The sequence below is a fragment of the Amblyomma americanum genome, chromosome 9 (genome assembly GCF_052857255.1).
Source record: "Amblyomma americanum isolate KBUSLIRL-KWMA chromosome 9, ASM5285725v1, whole genome shotgun sequence".
Taxonomy (NCBI): Eukaryota; Metazoa; Arthropoda; class Arachnida; order Ixodida; family Ixodidae; genus Amblyomma; species Amblyomma americanum.
Genome location: NC_135505.1, coordinates 35,035,391 through 35,049,894, shown reverse-complemented (window position 1 = coordinate 35,049,894; position 14,504 = coordinate 35,035,391). Strand labels below are relative to the sequence as shown.

At 43.2% G+C, this 14,504-nt stretch overlaps 1 protein-coding gene across 1 annotated transcript in view; it reads left to right on the top strand.

The window, feature by feature from the left end:
* LOC144103229 (parafibromin-like) overlaps positions 1-14,504 on the top strand; it is a 136,705-nt gene that overhangs the window by 9,312 nt on the left and 112,889 nt on the right. Inside the window, exon 5 of the mRNA XM_077636006.1 lies at positions 13,709-13,764. Within this exon, the coding sequence (XP_077492132.1) occupies positions 13,709-13,764 (56 nt within the window). The remainder of the gene's footprint in view (positions 1-13,708; positions 13,765-14,504) is intronic.

Sequence of the window (14,504 nt, the reverse complement as noted above, 5' to 3'; positions counted from 1 at the left end):
GAAAGACGGCTTGGTGCGATGTCGAAGTGCTTGGCGTTTTCTTCGTCCCCGACACAAGAGATCGTACTATGGCTGCATAGCTTTCCATTTTCTTTTGAAGCTCCTGCTGCTGGCGCCACTCATTTTTCTGGTGTGAAAACGGCAACACTGCGGAAAGAGCAAACTCACGAACCGACCTATGCTGCTGAAGCCAACATACAAAGCAAACGAGTGCACGCGGCCCATTAACAGAAGCACGTGCCGTGTGCAGTGGACATCCCCCTCGAGTCTTGGCTTGGCTTTGTGTGTTGCAGCTGTGGGTGATTTAAAATACCTCATCGGAGGCCCGCAAAGCATGGGGCACCTTAACAAATCAATCTGTCGTGTGCAAAGCGACCTGTTAGTTGTCATTTTGGAATGAAAAGTTTTCGTGACATTCGGTGATTGGTGAAATTTTTGCCTTAAAACGAAATTTTAAATACATGGTTTCTATCTGGAGTTTTGAGGGAAATTCTGATTCACTTGTTGTATCCATTATTTCATTGTTAGCCGTTTCACTATAATGAGATTTAAATGTAGTTGTGAGCCGCCTACTGCAGGTGTTCTCAACGGGGTCTGCAGATCCCTTGGGCTCCTTGAAGTGCTTATTGGGTTCTGAAAGCTCCGAGATCCTCTGCCCACTTGATTATGGTGCTGATCATATTGTAGTTGCCTAGAACAGCCTGTTTCACTGAGCACTTAGTCATTGCTAGTTGAATTTGTGTATTTTTTGAGAGGCTGTGCTTCTTTCATGTCTCAATGTTGATCAGGAAGGGATGGAGGCTAGGGCACGAAGGGGGTGCCTCGGCACATTTCAAAAGCCGTTGTGGGTTCCCCGAGGGTAACAAAATTGAGGACAGTGTAATTTATGCTGCTTATACACCATTTTCTCTTGGCCATGTTGTAGATGTAGCGCCATCTAGTTACTGGCCCGGGCAGCCAATAATCGCTGGCTGTGGTGCCATTTTCAAGAAGAAAATTTATCTGTCCTAGCTCTTGCAGCTGTGCCAGCCTTTATCTTGGTCTGCTTTCACTGGCCCGCAGTGCCTGTGCACATACCAAATGTTTTTCGGACAAGCAGTGCATGCTCAGTGAACATAAACAGCTCGACCGGATGTTTCGAATGTTGAAGCAGCTGAAGGTGAATGCTGCGTCCACGTCATATTTTCACACCTTTGTCTCAGGTGTGCGCCAGATATACAGTCAATACAGAATAAATGTGAAGATTGCTATCTGTACACTTCAAAATACTCATGTGTAATTTCTTAGCTGGTCCTTAACATGGTTTGCATTTTACCTTCTAATGCCTTCCACTGGTAAATATGGGGAAATGACAAACGAACAACCTGTTTGCAAGTGCTGCTCATTAGCAAGGTTCAAATCTGCACACAACCCTCCTGAGCTCCCTTGCTGAAGACATACAGTATAATCTCGTTACAGCGGATCTGGTTTCAACGGATACCATGCACACTTGACTAAGAGCTGCACTTTCGCGAATTCGGCGGGCTGTGGCCCTTCAAAAAACGTGATATTTTTTAGTTCAAATACCCAACTATTTACAGGAAAAACTACTTTATTGTACCATACTGTCTTACACTCTATCTGCTGCCGTCTTGTTACAGCTAGCTTTAAAAATCCTCCATCACTATTGCTGTCGCCACTGCTCGGGCTTAGCTCTTCATCACCGTCGTTAATGAAGCTATCTTCCATCTATTGCATTCAAAATTCCTCTAAATCAAAATTCTTAGACCTGCACGTGATGAATTCAAAATTAAAAGAGCAGATGAGCTCAAGTAATGCTCTTCTCAGCCTCCTGTCGGTGTCGCTTCATGGTTGCCCGTTGCCATCCACTTTGAATACAGGAGTCGGAATTGTGTGCTAAATGGCTCACCCGGAAGGTGGTTATAATGATAGCTGCAAGCAGTTGTCATCTTGGAGCGCGCTGTGGAAGAGAATTTATACACGTGTGAAACACAGTTTCTCTTTGGAGGTGTTTTTTTAAATTACTGGCTCTCAACCTTGGGGGAGCGGCCCATACACTAATGTAGTGGTGTAATTGCATGGGCAGTTGTTAGGCTCTAACAGAGATTGAAGACGATAAAACAGTGCACCTTCCAACACACGCATACTCTGACATCGCGACTGAATAAGCCAGTGAGCTGCTAACCAAACTGCCTTTTGCCACCAGCGGTCCTGTGGTTGCTGTGGTTGTAAATTCGGATTTTGGGGCTGCGCACACTCGAACTGTTTAAGTTTTTTCTGGGGCCACCTGTCAATCTTTCAGGAAGACTTGTGCTAGCGTTCGCGTGTCACATAGGCAACTACAACGTGCAGTTGGAAATATCGATGGCAGAACTGGTTTCATCGTTAGGGTCAGAGGAACTCGGTGCAGTGGCCTGAAGCGTGCACTGCACTCCCGGAGCGCGACGCATAAAGTGCAACCGCTGCGGCGAGGATTCGATCCTGCAATGTTTGGCTCACCTGCAGAGCGGTTAAATTAGTGATGTCAAGTACAGAATTATGCCCACAAGGTGCCTGACACAGATAGGCTGACACTGCCTGTGGCCCTGCAAATAAAGCGCAAATAGGTCAGCTCCGGCCACTGGCCACTTCCCCTCCCCCAATTCTGTATGCTAATTTTCAGTCCCTGGCATGGCTTAGATCACCCTGAAAGTGGATGCTGAATTATGTCAAAACCTAATTGTTATACATCTAGCTTCTTTTAGAGGTATTAAGACTGAATAAACAAGGTGAAGTATGCAGCTATATTGCAGCTTGAAAATCACTCTGGTTATAACAGACTCTCCTGCGGTTATAATAAAAGTTTGTTGTGATAGTGTTGCAGTTCTGCAACAGACTTCTTACATCTAACCGAAATCTTGGACACTATTGGGGTCTGCTTTAACGAGATTTTCCTGTACAAGTGCAGCGAAAAATAATGTGGAGGACACTTCATGCTTGAACTTTCCTCAAAGAAATAATGAAAGTTTCTTGGGCTTATGTGCGAGCATGCCAGTGGCACTTGCTGGCATAGGTATCAAGCATCTCCTGATTTTTGCAAGGTTCGGCTGTTGGCTATACTATGCTCTGTAGGTTGTGCTCCCAAGTATTTTGGCCGCGGCTGTGCGGCTCGAACTTGCCATGTTCGCATGAAGAGTCACTTTGTGCTTCATCAAAAAGAACATTTTTTGTTCAAAGGTAACAAGAAATGTTTTTTGCACTTTTGTAATTAAGCATGCAGCATACTACTGCTTGGAATAGGGGATGTTCAGGTGAAGCTGGGTGTGTTTTTCTTTAATATGTCACTGTGCCGCACTGCCTGAACAAAGTGAGCAAAGCACAAAAGCCACAACAGTTAGTGTAGTGTGCCTTTTGTGCGAATTTTTTATTAAAGCACAGATTTGAGGTATGAGGCCACCTTTCCTTGAAAAAAATTTTTAATAGGGCACAAATATAGAAAACTAGTAGTCCGGCTTAAGAAGGACATTGCTTTACCTGAATCAGAATGTTAAATGAAAAAAAATTTTTATTTAAAAAAAATGTACTAAATGTACATCTAACGCCCGCAGTCATCATCATCATCATCATCATTTATTTACCCTTAAGGGCCCCAGGGGGCATTACATAAGGGGGAGGGGGCGAACAGTAATCATGTCACAAAGAACAAAATTGGAACATAAACTTAACACATGTAGATACAACTGTGAACACTTCAAAAGAAAAACAAGCAAGTAAGTGAGTAAACAAAAGAAAGAAAAAGAAAGAAAGAGGGCCTTCAACAGGAATTATTTGGGGAATAAATCAATTAACATCTGTTTAAATTTTAGGGAATTAACTTCATTCACAACACTGTCTGGAAGGACATTCCACTCGGCTATGGCAGCTGGCAAGAACGAAGAATTGAACGCATTGGTTGAACCATGAATGCGTTGAATACTACGGCAATTATATCTTAAAGGGGGCATAATTAGGCTCTCACGCAGTTCGGGAAAATTATAATAAAGTTTATGAAATAGACAGAGTCTTGCTATCTTACGACGGGATGCAAAGGAAGGTAAACCAACAGAAGATTTGATATTAGTAACACTCGACCGAGAATCATAATTTGATATTATAAACCGAGCGGCTCGATTTTGAACGGCCTCTAACATATGTGTTAAATACTTTTGATGGGGATTCCAAATGCTCGATGCATATTCAAGTTTAGTGCGGATGAAAGTTTCGTATGCGATTAGTCTAACCTTAGGGGGAGAAAATGTGAGCGATCGTCTGCTGAATCCTAGTGATTTAGAAACGCTAGCAGCAAGGGACGTTATGTGCTTCAACCAGTTAAGATCACTTGTTATTTCTATGCCGAGGTATCTGTAGGATTCAACTTCAGATAGCGCGGTCCTGTTTAGCGTGTAAGAAAAGTGCAGATTAGATCGTTTACGGGACACGTGCATAAACTTGCATTTAGTTTCGTTCAGTTTCATGAGCCAAGTCGAGCACCAACTTTGTATCAAGTTCAGGTCGTCCTGCAGCAATGACTGGTCGTTCGTAGTGCTAACACGGCGGTAAAAAACTCAATCATCTGCGAACAAACGGATGGATGATGAAATGCCGACAGGAAGGTCATTGATAAAGACAAGAAACAGGAGCGGCCCAAGAACTGAGCCCTGAGGCACTCCAGAGGTGACTTTAGTGACGGTAGAAGGATGGTTGTTGACGACGGTGTATTGCGAACGATTAGTTAGGAAACTGCAAATCCATGATAATATCAGCGGGTGCAGTGAAAGGGAGGAAAGTTTAGCCAAGAGGCGCTGGTGAGGAACTCGGTCGAAAGCTTTCGAAAAATCGAGGTAGATAATATCAATTTGAAACAAGGAGTCAAGGTTTAGGTGGAGGTCAGTCGTAAATTCGAAAAGTTGAGTTTCACATGAGTAGCCAGAACGGAATCCGTGTTGGTTTGGAAAGAAAAAAGAATTTCTATCAAGGTTATTAGCTACTTGGGAGTAAATAATATGTTCAAGTAGTTTACACGCAATGCATGTTAGCAAGATGGGACGATAATTTGATGGATCAGAGCGGTTACCTGCCTTAAAGCAAGGCACGACTCGGCTAATCTTCCACTCAGACGGGATTTGGCCACTAGAAATGGATTGCATAAAAATGATTTGCAGGAAATGACTGTATATTACTTTGGTACCTTTAAGAATTTTTGCAGAAATGTTGTCGGGCCCAGGAGCACTTGTTACCTTTAAATCTTCAATAAGTCTACATATTCCTTTGGCTGAGATACTAACAGGGGGCATTTCAGATACATTTAGGCTCTGTGATGTAGGAATGTTTACGGCTGGTTCGTTGGTGAAAACAGATGAGAAGTACGTATTCATTACGTCCGAGCGAAGCTCATTTGGAACATGACAACCATCTTGATCTAATAATGATATATTATGTGAACCGCTACGACCTGGAGTTAAAATAGTCCAAAACTTTTTTGGGTTGTTTTGAAGGATATCGAGTAGGTCATTGTTGTAAAAGTTTTGTTTAGTGCTCTTAAGCAACTTGGTATAATTTCTCAGACAGCTAAAATATTTCTCCCATTTAGACGCTAAGTTGCAGCTCTTAGCTTCTCTAAATAATCGTTTTTTCTTATTGCACAGACTTCTTAAAGAGTTGGTAAACCACGGTTTTCCGGCTTCACCACGAATGCAAACGAGGGGTACAAAAGATTCAGTTAAAGAGGTGATTTTTTTTTTATACATGGACCAGTTGTTATCAATAGACCTGAAAGAAGCAGTCTGTTCGAAGTGGAGAAGAAATTTGGCTAGTTCCTCATTGATTTTAGAAAAATTGGCTTTTTTGTAGTCGCGTATGTATTTCACTGAGCGTTGTCGTGAAGTAATGCGAACTGAAAATTTGAACAACACTATGCTATGATCGCTAAGACCGGCGATGGATGACAAAGACTGGATTAAATCAGGATTAGATGCAAGAGCAAGATCTAGGATGTTAGTGCCCCGAGTTGGTATTCTGACTGCTTGAGAGAGCTCAAACGAAAGAATAAGGTCCAAAAATTCTCTGGAATGGCGGGAAGATGCGGTTAGATTATCCCAGTCGATGTCTGGGAAATTAAAATCGCCGCTAACTATGAGGTTGGCACTGGGAAACTGTTTATTTATGTCGAGCAGAATGATACTTAAGTAGTCGATGAAGGAATGATCGGAGTCAGGTGCTCGGTAACATGCGATTATTATATTAGTGCAATGAGCAAGAGAAACGTTCACGCAAATGATTTCGCTTTTACTATTGGCTGCGATAGCAGAAGAGACCAGAATACTTTTAACAAGAACCATCATGCCGCCTCCCCTACGCCCTGGTCTGTCACGACGGAAACAAGTGAAGGATTGCTTATCTTGGAAAAGTTCGTCATTCAGTATATCAGGTGTGAGCCACGTTTCAGTAAAGATGGCAATATCTGTGCTGTTGTCTTGCAATATAGCTTCCATGGCTTCTTTCTTAGGAAAATAACTTCGGATATTTGTTAGTAAAATGGAAACTGATTTATCGGTTGGGGCAGGGGCTGCACGCGTGCGATTTTGGAAACATTGGTGCATAAAGGACCTGTGTGCCTGCGGTGAGCGCTATAAATTTAATTCAACCACAGAATCTTTAACAGCATCGTACACAAACTGTTTGTTGTTCATGATGAGCTTATCAAAACGGATTTTAAATGAGCCACCTCGTTGCTGACCATACGAAAAAAGTTTCTTCCTTGCCAAGCGAACGCGTGCAGAGTAGTCCTCACGGACAGAAAAGGAGGAATTTTTAAGCTTGGAGCTGGCAAAAAGGATACGCCGTTTGTCTTTAAATCTCATAAAATTTACAATGATAGGGCGGTTTTTTCCTTGTTGGAAACGGCCAACTCTGTGAACACGCTCAATATCATGGCTATCAATTGTGACATCGAGCTCGTCCGCGCAGAATGAAATAATCCGCGATTCAGACTGGGACCAAGATTCATCTTGTTGATCTGTGATTCCAAAAAACAGCAAATTGGACCGTCGAAGATGGTTCTCAGCGTCATCGCATTTATCTGAAAGTAGCTTAATGTCGGATGAAAGTTTAGCCATATCAGGATCGGCTGATAAACTCGGGCTACTTAACTGATTAGAGCTCATGATTTGTTCCAGGGCGTCAACTCGCACCGAAAGGCTGGATATTGAAACCTCGACCTTAGACTGAGCAGCCCGAATCAACGCTAGTTCACTAAGCATGGTATTTTGAGAGCATTCAATGCGGGATATAGCCAAGGCAATTGACTCGAGGGACGGGTTAGGGGCGGTATTCTCTGGGGGTCCTGGGTTCAATTCCACATCCCCGGATAGCACATGCATTAGGCAAACGACATAGGCGTTGATACACTGGTAACATGAAGTGCACAAGAACTTTCGCAAACTGCAGTCAGCGTCGATGGGGCACGACACCGCAACCAAAAACGCGTTATCAGAGCGAATGCAAATTGAATTTGGTAAGTAACCAACCTGCATGAAAAAGGGCATTCGTGTGACCTGAATCATTGCGGTGGCGTGCCCCGAGTGATCGCAGTGTGATGGCGGTATTTGTACTCCAATCAATGCGGTGGCGCTGAGCGTAGTTTCTGGTTGCCAGATGCGGAAACGGTTCGCCAGATGGGGAAAGGTTGAAACAAGCGGGTACTGCACGGCGTCGCTTTCGTTGTCCATGAAGTCAGCTTGGTGCCAAACGTTGGAATCCATGTCCAGGTTGTAACAGCTGCCTTGACAGCCCGGCAGCGTGGTAATCCGTATGAGTAAGGCCTGCATGAAAAAGGGCATTCGTGTGACCTGCATCGTTGTGGTGGCGTGCCCCGAGTGATCGCAGTGTGATGGCGGTATTTGTACTCCTTTAATTTAGTTCTTTGGAAATAAAATTGCTTTTGCTGTTACACACATTAAGATCGGAGCTGTGCAGTGTACGACGATAATTGTGATACCATCAGCTGTCATGTAATAGTTGAATTACCAGAAACAAACACTTTTGTATAGGCATTGTTTGAGAAAAAATGCAGCATTAAGAAAACAAATTGCATGATTTTCTTTATAAAACGTAGCCACCCTGCATACACAATGCCTTATGACCTCGAGTGTGTCAGAAACTTGGAAGAACACTAACATTACCTTAACCCATAAAAAAGGAGACATCAAGGACTTGAAAAATAAATCGACCAATCAGCTTATTGTCCATTGCCAACAAGGTATTAACTGAGGCAAGTGCTAATAGAATCTGGGCAACCTTAGACTTCAGTGAACTAAATGATCAGGCAGGCTCTCGTGTAAAGGGTACTTGACAATAGATCATATTCACACTAACAATCAGATGATAGCGAAATGTGCAGAATATAACCAACCCCAGTATATAGCCTTCATTGATTATGAGACAGCATTTGATTAAGTGAAAACCTCAGCAGTCAGATAGGCATTGCAGAACCAGGCTGTAGAAGAGGTTTATGTGAAAATACTGGAAGATGTCTATAACAACAGCACAGCAACCATAGTCCTCCATAAAGTCAGGTATAAAATTCCAATAAGCAAGGGTGGCAGCCAGAATGACACGACCTCGCCTATGCTATTCACCGCATATTTACAGGAGGTATTCCGAGGCCTGAATTGGGAACAGTTGGGGACAAGAGTTCTTGGAGGGCACCTAAGTAATTTGTGATTCACTGATGACATTGCCTTGCTAAGCCACTCTGGAGATGAACTGCAAAGCATGATATGTGAGTTAGACAGACAGAGCAGAATGGTGGGTCTAAAAATTAACATGCAGAAAACCAAAGTAATGCTCAACAGTCGCGCAACGGAACAGCAGTTCACAATTGGCAGCAAGGGGCTGGAAGTGGTACTTAGGGCAGGTAGCGACAGCTGATCCGGGTCATGAGAGGGAAATAACTAGAAGGATAAGAATGGGGTGGAGCACATATGGCAAATTCTCGCAGATCATGAGTGGCAGTTTACCAATTTCCCTCAAGAGAAAAGTGTACAACAGATTTATCTTACCGGTACTCGCTTACGTGGCAGAAACGGGGAGGCTAACGAAAAGGGTTCAGCTTAAGGACAATGCAGCGAGGCATGGAAAGAAAAATGATAGGTGTAACGTTAAGAGACCGGAAGCGGGCAGAGTGGGTGAGAGAACAAACGCGGGTTAATGGCATCCTAGTCAAAATCAAGAGGAAGAATTGGGCTTGGGCAGGGCATGTGATGTGAAGGCAGGATAACCGATGGTCCTTAAGGGTAACGGAGTGAATTCCAAGAGAAGGCAAGGGCAGGGGGCGGCAGAAGGTTACGTGGGGGGATGAGATTTAGAAGTTTACGGGGATACAGTGGCCACAGTTGGCAAAGGACAGGGTTAATTGGGAGACATGGGAGAAGCCTTTGCCCTGCAGTGGGTGTAGTCAGGATGATGAGGGTGATGATTATGACTTATTGTGGTTCATTGCTTAACTATATGTATAAAAAATTAGTGTAAAAAGTTTCAGTAAAAATCTTGTACAGGGATAAGCTAGGATTTCTCGTGTAAGAAGAAATGGCAAAAAAGTGAGTTCCGAAAAAGAAGATTCAGAATAACTGCAAATGCCATAAAGGAATGTCCCGGAGGCTTAAAATCCATCATATTTGTAGCTCAGCTCCGCCTTAGTCTTCCTTTTCCTTGACTTTGCTCATGTGGCAGCTCACTTTTTTCTTGTTTTTTGTGGCATCAGTTGGCCAAAAAAGATTTCAAAGATTTCCAGATACGCTGTTGTTGGTTACATACTGAACAAGCTTTCTGTGTGAGCGCACCAGATTTGATCCTAATATGCTTCAAAACGTCTAGCGTACCTCTGTTATCATTGTAAAAGTGACACATGCCATCATACAAACCAAATTTCAGTTTTGGTATCCTCACATAACCATCCAGTGTGTTCCAAACGACTTGCATTGCTGTTCTGAGCACTTTAGTTACTAAATGCAAACAAAAATAGGCATAGATTCTAACGAACGGTTATTAGAAGTCTAGACTGAAAGATGAACAAGAAAAATTGTAATAATGTAGAAATAAGGTTTTTATTCGAACATTTAGTTTTGGTTTCGCAAGGTATGCAGGGGGTTACAATTTTGGCTGTGTCTTTGTAATGATGTTGATTAGAAACATCACTTTTGTTGCAGTTATTGTTATGCACATAGAGATCTATTGCTCTTTTAAGTATGCATAACGATGTGGCTAGTACCTGCTAGGTAAAACAACAATTTATTGGCAGACCATGTCATAACTCCTTTAAATGTTCGTTCCTGTATTGGGCAGCAGCGTTTGCATTAACCTTTGAACTGGCAGAATGAACGAGCACAGCAGAGGATGAAAGTATGTGATAGCATAGAGAGCACTAAGAGGAAATGAAAAGTGACCTTTTCGTAGTGGCAACAAAAAAGAGTAAACCAGTGCCACATCAGTGTACATGAGGCTGGCGAGGGCTGCTATGTATGTATAGCCATAGCCTCCGAGATGGGCACGAAGGCAGGGTTTGCTGAACCTGCTGGAACCCTGCTGTGTCGTCCAATTTCAGAGGACATGCATGAGCATTATGAGCGCCGTCACACATGGGCCCGGTTTACAGTGCTGAACCCTCCATTCCGCACATACTGGTCGCAGCAGCTTGGTGCAAGGCATAGGGGTGGATCCTGTTCTTCAAACAGTCGTCAAGAAAGAAAGATGCGGCGAGCCTTATTAGAACTTCGAGTCAATTATTTGAGCAGTATTCAAAAACATGGAAACATATTGATTCGTTTCGAATAATTTTCAGCATCCACTTTTAGACTTGTTTGATGAATTGAATATGAGAATGTTCAATTCATAGTTTTAAATTTTCTAATATTCGTACACCCCTAGATAAAAAGAATATGCGCCAAACATGGCATCGCCAAAGCAGCAAGGGAAATGCTGTTACACCAGCCATCCGCTATGACACCTGGTGAGGAACCCAAATATAGCAACGTGTTTTAATCTTATACAGACTAAAATCAAACAGCCAGCAATATCAGATTATAAACTTACAGAATCCACTACTTCAGCAAAGGTCTCACTTGTATGGTTCTCTCCTGTGCAATTTACGAACATGCACTGCGAGGAACTGTGTGTCCACGAGGTTTGCATGATTAGCCACTAGTTTGCATACAGATTAACTCAGTGGAATGACTCACATTTGAAGGATCGTGCTTCTCGACGCTTCGGTGCCCATGAAGAGCACAACACACTGTGATCCACATAGTGCTACGCCATCTTTAGATACCTGCACTAATGTTGTCTTTGGCAAAGGAGTCTTCCTTGGTGGCTGTCCATCTGGGCATCTAAGTACAACATGGAGGTATTGGAATGCATCCTTAAAAGGAATCTCATTCTTTCTGTGTGTTTATGCATGTCCGTGTTGCAACACAAAGCTTGGTGTCTGAAGTGGCTGATCCAGCAGTGTCTCCGATAGAAGCGCTGTGGACACAATCATTATTTATTCTTAACATGTCAGCCGAAGCAGTGAATTGTAAATGAGGGCAGTTTCATTTGAAGGACCGCCATCTTTTGCTCAGCCACAGGACTGTGATGTCAGCGCATGCCCCCAGGGACAATGCTGACCTATTGGTCTGGTTATTGCGGAGGCTGCCAACATTGTGCTGTCGACGCATGTGTTGAGGAAGGAAGAGGGATGGTTTTACTGAATGTATGAGGCAGCACAAGGTGACGCAGATGATCAGTGCTAGGCACATTTCGCCTTTTGCGCTATTAAGTGAAACTAGCGCAAAAGACGAGGACAACAAGAAAAGAAAACAGCAGGACCAGCGCTAACTCACAACTGAAGGTTTATTCACAGGAAGCAAGGAATATAAAGAGGGCAAACGAACAAGATAGCAAAACAAACAGACGTGTAGCTACGTGGAATTGAGGAAACGAACCTCACTGTCATGCAGACAAACCGACGGGCTGCTAACGCACAATCTAGTTTTTTTCTTCATGTAAAAAGCCTCCATAATCTTCCTGGTTAACTGTGTTGGGTGACTGTACAAAACATCATAGTGATGAAAAGAAGGGATGCAAGATTTGCAGTCTCTTATATGATCAACTAGATTCGTAGGTTTCTTAGCCTCCAATGTATTAGCATGCTCAGTTAGGCGCGTGTCAATACAACGACCCGTCTGGCCAATATATGCTTGTCCGCAAGAAAAAGAATTCTTTAAACAACCCCTTCTGAGCATGGATCATACTTAGTTTCATGTTTAATTCCACAGGTACTTTGGGATTCGTTTTGTTTTTCAGCCCGTCTTTCCACCTTAGCCCATAACCTTTTAATTCTTTTAGGAGCTGAAAAGACAACCCGTATTTTATACCTGCTCGCCACTTTTTTCAGGTTATGCGAAAGGCAGTGCACATACGGGAAAACTGCAACCTTCTTCCTTTCCTTCTCTTTGTGTGACCCAGGCACACCAGCCGAGGTCTTAAGTTTTTTGGCTTTCTTGCTGCAGCCCAACAAGATGGCATCATTCGGGTACCCTGCTTCTCTTAATCTTTTAGCCTGTTCGTTGAAGCTCTGATTAACCAAATGGTCACAAGATTTGGACAAAGCAGAAAACAACGATGAAACAACAATTCGTTTTTGCTGTTTTAGAATGATGTGAGTTGTAGTTCAACAACGGCTTGCCAGCTCTTGGCAAGTATTCCCAACAATAATGTCCCGTCTGAACTTCCAGGCTCAAATCTAAAAACTGCAGCTTGTTATCTGCCGTGACCTCTGTGGTGAATTGCAGACCTTGAGCATTTTTTTTAAACACTTTCAGAACATCAGTCATATGTCTAGAAAAGTTAGTTTTATCGACAAAGATTAAGAAGTCGTCAATGTAACGGAAAATCCACGACGCTATCCCGGACAAAGTTTGCTTGAATGCCCCGATCTACGAAGGATAAAAAGATGTCAATTAACACCGGTGCCACCCTGGAACCAATGCAAACACCTGCTTTTTGTGTGAAAAGTTTACCTTCCCATTCAATGAATGTAGCCTTTACATAAAATGACAGTAATTCAAGCAAGCTAGCTACCGATATGCCACAAACTCTTAAAAATTCTTCTTCATCGTTGTCTGCTGTGATACATTTTTCCATGGCACTCGTAATTTCATTGGGAGGGAGAGAGTAAAACAAATCAACCACGTCAACACTAAATACATTACGGGACCCTGGATTATCATGCTGAAGAAATTTTACGATGCCCTCAGAGTTGCGAACCCTAAAAGGGTCATTAATTGCTAGGGAAGCCAAATTCTTCTGTAGGTACCTGGAGACTTCACATTGCCAAGTACCCTTGTCCGTCACAATCACACGCAATGGCAAGTCTCCTTTATGTGTCTTGACAGAGAAAAAGGCCTTTAAACAAAGGCCTTTCGATTTTTTCACTCCTGCTCTGAGTCGGTCGAGATTCAGTTCTTCAATTAAACACAGGGCTGCGGTTTCCTGTGAATAAACCTTAAGTTGCGAGTTAGCGCTGGTCCTGTTGTTTTCTTTCCCTGTTGTCCTTGTCTTTTGCACAATTATCGCTTAAGTATGCATCACCGACTCGCCCGTCTTGCCATCGTGTTGAACTGTGTTTATTTATTTGCTTGCTTTGTTTCTTTAGTGAAGAGAACGGCAGAGAAGCCCCATAATGAGGTCGTCAAGAAGCCCCGCCTTGAGGTGAGTGAAGACGTCACCTCTGGTGTGTTCCAGGACTACAGCATTTGCTTGTCGCTTTTCGGGCACGCACTTGCCTTCTTGGCAGATTTTTGTACAGGGGGGAACGGATCTTCTCTGTCCAGGAAGGATGGATATGCATAAATGAAAACATGGGTTTTTAGTTTCTGCCATAAATGTGTGTATGTTTGTGTGTGTGGCCACAGCTGAGCACATACTGTAGAATTTCTTAACAATTTGCGTTGCCGTGCCTCGGATTCCTCTCGAGTGTAGTCACGGCTACTCCAGACTACATTTTTTGAAAGACTCAATACTGGAGCAGTCAAGTGAGAGAAGGGGCATTACTTGTATAGACCACTCAAGCTGAGGAAATAAAATTTGGGTGCGAGGCGTCGAGACCAGAATGGAAAGTTGCAGAATTTGCAGACTGAGCTCGTAGAGCTTGCAGTTTTCCACTGCTTGAGTCGTTTACGTAGGGTCCTTTCCAAACCTGTATGTTGTTCTGTGACATCACTAGACTCTTCTCTGTGCATGCTTGGCTGGGACCAGCATTTTTTTATTTGAACGTCGGCAGAGCAACAGCAGGAGTAGGAAAGGGAAAGGTTGCACAAGTGGTGCATTGTGGTGTGGTGGATGTGCACTGAATTGCAAGATAGACTGCTTGTGTAATGGTGAATGGCAGCAACTTTGCACATTCTCCCACGGTGCCCGAATACAAAGTACAGGCTGTGGAAAAAAAACTG